General features: G+C 49.9%; 1 protein-coding gene across 6 annotated transcripts in view; it reads left to right on the top strand.

Annotated features, from left to right (window-relative positions):
• Positions 1 to 82: 82 nt before the first annotated feature.
• Positions 83 to 7260, top strand: part of Tkfc (triokinase, FMN cyclase) — a 13286-nt gene continuing 6108 nt past the window's right edge. Inside the window, exons 1-5 of one of the 6 annotated variants that reach the window (XM_006526942.2) lie at positions 83 to 156; positions 1292 to 1397; positions 4805 to 4994; positions 6147 to 6257; positions 6352 to 6533. In XM_006526942.2, coding sequence (XP_006527005.1) covers positions 1395 to 1397; positions 4805 to 4994; positions 6147 to 6257; positions 6352 to 6533 — 486 coding nt within the window. In that variant the 5' untranslated portion in view covers positions 83 to 156; positions 1292 to 1394. Of the gene's footprint in view, positions 625 to 1291; positions 1398 to 2597; positions 2879 to 4804; positions 4995 to 6146; positions 6258 to 6351; positions 6534 to 7260 lie in introns of those variants that run through there. The other 5 variants (XM_006526943.4, XM_006526944.4, XM_006526941.4 and 2 more) reach the window with 5 other exon arrangements.

The following is a 7260-nucleotide window of genomic DNA, read 5'->3' as shown; positions in this document are numbered from 1 at the left end:
GAGGCCAGGCGCAGAGGATCACGGGACGGCCTCACCTGGCCTCTTGGAGGACTTACGGAGCCCGAGGCGGCCAACCAAGCGAGGCCCCGCCCCCTGAGGTCCCGCCTTCTCCTAACCGCCAGAGGTCGCAGTACCCGGATGAGAGCGAGAGTACCGGTACGCAGGCAGAACTGGCCTCCTCTTTGGTCTGCTACGCCCTAAGTGGCCGCCTGCTGGCTTCCCAGCCCAGATCCGCGCCCCTTCCTCAGATTCTGCCTCCTTCCTTCCTCCATAGCTCCAGGCGTCCTCGGGGTTTTCCCTCTTTTAAAACAGGAAGGGCTGCGGAGGACTAGACTGGGGATAAGAGGTGACCATCTGTGCACATCCCAGAGTAGAATCGTGCTTTCCTTTGCTTAATTCTTCGAGCTCCTCCTGATCCCTCGAATGCCCTCAACTGACTTTAGAACAATCATCCCAGCCTCACACATCACCTGGGGGTGTGTTTGCTCACCTCTTTTAATTTCTCCAGAAACGAAAGGACTCTCCACTAAATTACTTGATAGCACTATTAGTGCCTCTACTGCGATACAAATTCTAAGCTCAAATACAACGCAGGAATTTCACAGGAAGAGCCTAAACACCCAGGTGACTAGTGCAATCAGCCCCGCAGATGCAGGTCCCAGGCTTCATCAGACAGCCTCCATGTCCCCAACCCCAAAGGAGGAGCAGCAGAAGCCTAGTCCTGAAGCATCTCCAGAATGCCGGAGGAGGAGAGCTAACTCCCTATTTTACAAATGAGGCAGAGATCAGTGTAGCTAGGTTTGAACCAGGTGGAACTGAAGATGATTTGTACCTCCCCAGCTGGCACTCGACTTGACTCTGGGAAACTGGTTGACTAAGGGGAAACATTAGGCTTTGTAGCAAGACTAGACATGGGCTCAAGTCCTAACTCTCAGCAACACAATCTTAGACAACTCACTAGAGCTTTCAGTCTGTGTTCCAGAAGTAAAATAGGATCACAGAGCTGACTCACTACTAGTGTGGCCAGCCAGAAAGGTAAAGGTCTTTGTACATTTTCTCCTTCCCAGCTTTAAGCTGGACATGATTCCAAACACTGCCTTCTGGCTAAGTGGGGGTGTGAACTTTGGTCAGTCCCCACGCTCCTCTCCATTCCTAGCCCACGAACTAGAGTTTGGACTTGGATCAAAGTCTGAGGCAGCTCCCTAATTCTTAAGGCACAGGCACGGGAGGCATGACATTGCCAATCGGCTGCCCATACCTTCAGCAACTCAAGTCCTTTCCACTCCTGCAGGTGCTGCTGTCTCTACTTCAGACCTGGTAGCAGTCAGGACCGTCCACCCGGCGGCATCTCAGAGCAGAAGTGTGAGCTCAGCTTGTTTCAGAACTTTCCCACCATGGTGAGTCCTGTGGGAGCCACAATAGAGGGACGACCATGGGGAACCCCACTCTGGACACCCGGACTCTCTCTAGTCCCCATCTGAGACGATGCTGCCTCTTGGGGTTCAGAAGACAAGAATTTCATTTTGTATCTCCAGCTTAATCCCCGTTCCCTTTCCTGTGGGCGGGGCACTGGGCCAAGCCAGGTCTGAGGTTAACCTGAGGCACCCTGAAACCCCTATGGCTAGGATCTCAGGCACGCATTTAGATCAGAACAACAAGTTACTTGCTGTGTGATAAGTCACTTTGCTAGTCAAGGAGGGAACCTGGAGGAATGATCGGGCCCTTGTTCCTCAGCCTGGGCATGTGTGGGCTGCTCCCAGAGCAGGGAACTGCAATGTGGGAGGCTCTCAGTGTCCCCGGGGTTTGCTTTAAAACTGATCTTGAACAGATCTGGGCTCGATTTCAGCCTCGTGCCCATCACTGTGTTACTACTATGCCAAAGGCTTCACTTCTCCGGGTCTCTCCTCTCGCCAACCTCATCTGCAGTATGGCAGACTAAGACCTGCTAGCACATGGCCTGGCCGCACAGTGTTGATCAGACTAGAATCCTAGTGGCCTAGTCTGTACCTCCCCTTTCTTGCCTTTCCTTTCCCTTGTGTTACTGGGAAACAGGCATGGCTCTGGTGCAGGAATGATTGGGAATCTCTTGGAGGGAGACTCAGTGATCCCTCTTTCCCCACCCTGTGCCTGTGACTTCAGCCACTTGGGAAAACAGCATGTGGCTGGGATGAACCTGGAGGGTCTAGGCACTGGCTGGCTGTGTGACTTTGTGCACAGTCATTTGTTGTGCTTCAGTTTTCTGCTGTTTGTACTAATCTTACCTCCAAAGGGTTATTGGGGAAATTAAATTAGACATATTCATACTTAGAAATGGGTCTGGCTCTTAGTGCGTAAGAAATGGAGCTCATTTTATTCTGCTTGTTGTCTGTTGACCTAGGCCACTCTCGTCATCCTTAAGTAGGTGTTATGGCCTTGGCCCTTGTTAAATGAAGGAAAGCCTGGCAGGAAGACATCAGCGCTTCATTTTGCATAAAGGCTCAGAAAAAAGAGGCAGGAAGTGTGTTTTGCGGAGACCTGGGTCAGGCTGCGATCACTAGGTGGCGCCAGCAGTCTCTTCTGGATCCACTTTGAGGCTCGCTCTTCCTGCCTCCTGAGGACAAAGGCTGCTGGCTACATCCCATCCCGGAACAGTTATTTAGCTAGCTCCAGCTTTTCAAAGCCTGTTCACAAAAGGGGCTATGGCACCTTTTTAGCGAGCTTTTCCCGTAACACTGGTATAAGCTCTGTAAATCACTGTTCCCAGAGGAAGAACTGAGCCCAGAACAGAGGTTTGCTCCCTGAGTTCAGGCGTGGTGTCCTGCTGACACTAGAGCCTGGGCACACGGCGACTCTGGTCTCTCTTACTGCACACGCTGTACAGACTCAGCTGGACCCAGAGGTATTCTCCAGGGTTTAGGTCAGCCTTTGCACGCCCTCTCTCCTAAGGAGGCCCATAGCTCACCGTGTAACTGCCCTGGCAGAATGCAGACATTCTAAAGAGACATTTCACCCCTTCCCATTAGCTATCAGACTGCTGAAATAATGCCTGCAACAAAGTGGAATTTTCCCAAGAATCTCAAGCTGGGGGAGGTAAAGACAGAGAGACAGAGGCCCTGACACTCACGAGGAGAAGCAGCCAGGAAGAGATTTCACATGTTTCTGACAGTGTTTCAGCTGCCTGCAAGAAGGGGATGAGTCAGTCAACCACACCTTGGCCCTAACTGACTAGGCTTTTTTTTTTTTCAGTGTTTTATTTTTTATATTTGTTTGTTTGTTTTGTTTTGTTTCTGCCTCCTGAGTTCTGGAATTAAAAGCACACACCACCACAACCTGGCTTGTTTCAGGGTTTTTTTTGTTTTGTTTTTTTTTTTGCTTGTTTGTTTTTTTGTTTTTTTCAAGACAGTGTTTCTCTGTATAGCCCTGGCTGTCTTAGAACTCACTTTGTAGACAAGGCTGGCCTCGAACTCAGAAATCCACCTGCCTCTGCCTCCCGAGTGCTGGGATTAAAGGTGTGCGCCACCACGCCTGGCTTGTTTCAGTTTTTATGTTCAGTTTGAGACACATGGGTCTCCTGTAGCTCAGGTTGGCCTCCAACTTTCTGTGTAGCTGATGCTAACCTTGAACTCCGGAGTCCTCCCCCACCCCCGCCCCCCAAGCCTCCATCTCCTAAGGCCTGTGCTACCACACCCAGCTAGAACTACTAGGTTATACATACCTCTCTGTTTAAACCTAAACCTCGTATCCGTGCCCTGAAGATGGCTTTGGACATGAGAGAGTATCCCTGGACCTCTTTATTTGTTCCTCTTCCCAATGAGAACATATTAATGAATTGATAAATAATGAACAATCTGATAAATTATTATAAAACATAAATTATAAGTAAATTGATAAATCTCCTTTGTCTGCTCCTTACTGTTGTCTCTTTAACTGGCCTGTTGAGGACATGGCTCTGAGGATAGTTATTAGGCTCTGGAGCTGAGGCTTTGACCCTGACGATTCCTGTGAACGATTCTTCCTGTGGCTTGTGAGGCCCCTGTCTACCTCTTCCTGTAGGCCATATTGCTTGCAACACTATGTCACTCTGATGCTTCCAGGAGCCACTATTCTATTCTGTATCCCATACCTTGGCTTATGCTTCCTTCTGCTCCGAATACCCCCCACCCCCTTCCCAATGCCTACATGTCTCTTTCTTGTTCTTCATAGAGACTTCCCCTTTAGGAGACTGAGGCCCTTTTCTTCTGTGCTTCCACACACATGTATGTCCCTCTTGCATAGCATAGCACGTAAGAATGATATCTGTGTTCCCATGAAGGGCCTAGCACTGGGCCCTGCTACCCTGCATGAACGGTCTAGCTCTAGCCCAGGAAAACCAGTTGTGGTACCAACTGGGTTGGTGTGGGGCCTGCCCAGACTCTACCCATCATAGGAGTCTCAATCTAAAACCTACCTCCTCTAACAGAAACTGACAGGGCCCCAATTTCATTTTTTTTTTCTAGTGAACTCCCCCATTTGCTTTACATTGAAGCTGTTTTGCAGGATACATAGAAATCATGGTGATACATAGAAATCATGGTGTAAAGGTCTATTAGTTAAATAAATACTGAATAAAACATTGAAAGTTGAGAAGTCACAGACACCTGCACCTGGTAATGACATAACTCAAGGTACCACTGTATCCTTAGAATTCCTAGGTGGCTTCTGTAGTTCCTTTCCCCTGGCATGAAACCCCTGGGGAGATTTGGCACTGTAATGTTGCTGGGCAGGCAGGATGGGGGTACCTGCTGACCACACTCTGAACCTCTTGTTTCTTGCTCTTCCTCCACAGAGTTCCAAGAAGATGGTGAATTCTGTGGAAGGGTGTGCTGATGATGCCCTTGCTGGGTTAGTAGCCTCTAACCCTGACTTGCAGCTCCTGCAAGGGCACCGTGTGGCCCTACGTTCTGACCTGGACACCCTCAAGGGCCGGGTAGCACTTCTGTCAGGTGGAGGCTCAGGCCATGAGCCTGCCCATGCCGGTGAGTATCTTGTGTTCATTGTAAGGGGTGCTGGCCAGAGCAGAGTAGGGATCCTGGGAGGTCCTCAGTGCTAGTGTGAGGTACCAGACAATCAGTGCAGGGGCCAGAGTTAGCAATGGGCCCAGTCTCCATCCTCCCACAGCCCCCAGCCACTCCACGCCCAGTCACAGCCTGTCTCTGCACCTGGATTCTTACAGCTCTAGAAATGCAGGGTTGAGCCAGTTAACCCCTGAGGCTGTCACAGCCTCAGGTGTGAGACTTGGTGATTTCAAACGTCTTCCTGGCCTGTTTTTCCAGTCCAGCTGACCCAACACCTCCATGAAACTTTCTTGACTCTACAAGCACAAATTAGGACCCCTCTTCTGCAATCCTATCATGCCTTTTCCCGCAGCTGACCCATCTTAGCTGGTTTCCTGTTTGATGCAAAGATGTGATCCTCCGTTAGGAGCTCCTAAAGCAGGCCTCAGACTTTATGTCAGTTCACTTCTCCTGTCCACCGGCAATATTCTGTTTATTCATTCATCAGCTCCTAGTGAGCCCACGATATTCTGATATACTTGGCCCTGTACAGGGCACACATGTGAATCAGGCAAGATCCTCCCCTGTAGAAAACTTTTATGCCCCACTCTGGGAAGACAGATGTGAATAAGAGCAGTTCAGAGAGCCTTATGGGTTATAACAAACACTAGAATAAACATGGAGGGGCAGGAGCGATGACTCAGCACTTAAAAGTACTTGTTCTTGCAGAGGACCTGGGTTCAGTTCCCAGTACCTACATAGCAGCTCACAACCATCTGTAACTCCAGTTTCAGGGAACCACTGCCTCCTCTGACCTCCACAGACATGAGGCACACATGTGGTGCCCTGGTGCACATATATACACACTTGCAAAACACTCAAATAAAACAAATCTTTTTTCAAAAGCTTTATGTAAAAGAAGAATAGGAGGAAGAACAGAAAATGGTGAGAGTAGACAGAGTTCTTCAGGGTAGGAGGTCAGGGGAAGATCTTTCAAGATGACTCCTGTGTAGGGGTTAGCCATAGCACAAGCACAAAGTAGGGCTTACCTAAACATGGATCTCAGGTATGTGGGAAGCCCCCAGGGATAACAGACCTAGATTCTACCCGGCATCCTTATTTCTCTTTCTCCAGGTTTTATCGGGAAAGGGATGCTAACAGGTGTCATCGCAGGATCTGTGTTTGCCTCTCCTCCTGTGGGCAGCATCCTGGCAGCCATTAGAGCTGTGGCCCAGGCAGGCACAGGTCAGGCTTGCATGTAGGAGAGAATGCTGTGGGTGGGCTCTGTTGGGGGTGGGGAAGGGCAAGGCTCAATGACACCATGCTACTGTTCCTACAGTGGGCACCCTCCTCATTGTGAAGAACTACACTGGGGATCGGCTCAACTTTGGACTTGCCATGGAGCAGGCCAAGGCCGAGGGCATCTCTGTGGAGATGGTGATAGTTGAGGATGACAGTGCCTTCACCGTCCTCAAGAAGGCAGGCCGGCGTGGCCTGTGTGGCACAGTACTTATCCACAAGGTTAGCCTCCCCATCCTGGGACACTGAGTCACCAGCCATTTCTTTTCCCTGATCACAAAGTCTCTACCATTACTACAGCAATTAGCCCTAGAATTCAGGCATCCACTTAACCAGTTCTCTTCCCTCCCCTCCATGTGGGGATATGTAGTCACTTGCCCCTTCCTAGCGCTTCCTCCAGTGCAGGACAGGTCCTCATAGCCTGACCTACCTACCTTCACATTGGGTCACGACTACACTTGCCTTCTTCTCACTGGGCTACCGTGTTTGCTTCCTGCACTCCTGCCTTGCCAGTCAGTTGCCCACACTAACCCCAGAAGTACCGTTATAAAAATACAGAAGGCTGAGACTAGAGGGAGTTGAATTTGAAACTAGCTTGGCCAACGTAGTGAGACTGTGTCAAAACAACAAAGACAGTATATGCCCAATTTTCATCTCACTGAGAACCCCTTGGGTTCCCACAGTTAGCTCAAGCCCCTTGGTTGGGGTGCCCACCACTTTTTTTTTTTTAATTGAGGGCTGGAGAAGTGGTCCAGCAGTTAAGATCACTGGCTGCTCTTGCAGAGAACCTGGGTTCAGTTCCTATCACTTTCATGGTAGGTCACCATTATTTGTAACTCCAGTTCCAATGGAGGCCAGAAGAGGGCGTGGGACACCCGGAACAGGAGTTAGAGACAGTTGTGTGCTGCCATGTGGGTACTGAACCAAATCTGGAACCTGTACAAGAGCA

The sequence above is a fragment of the Mus musculus genome, chromosome 19 (assembly GCF_000001635.26).
Source record: "Mus musculus strain C57BL/6J chromosome 19, GRCm38.p6 C57BL/6J".
NCBI lineage: Eukaryota > Metazoa > Chordata > Mammalia > Rodentia > Muridae > Mus > Mus musculus.
Note: the sequence above shows the minus strand (reverse complement) of the source record. Positions and strands in the feature narration are given on the sequence as shown.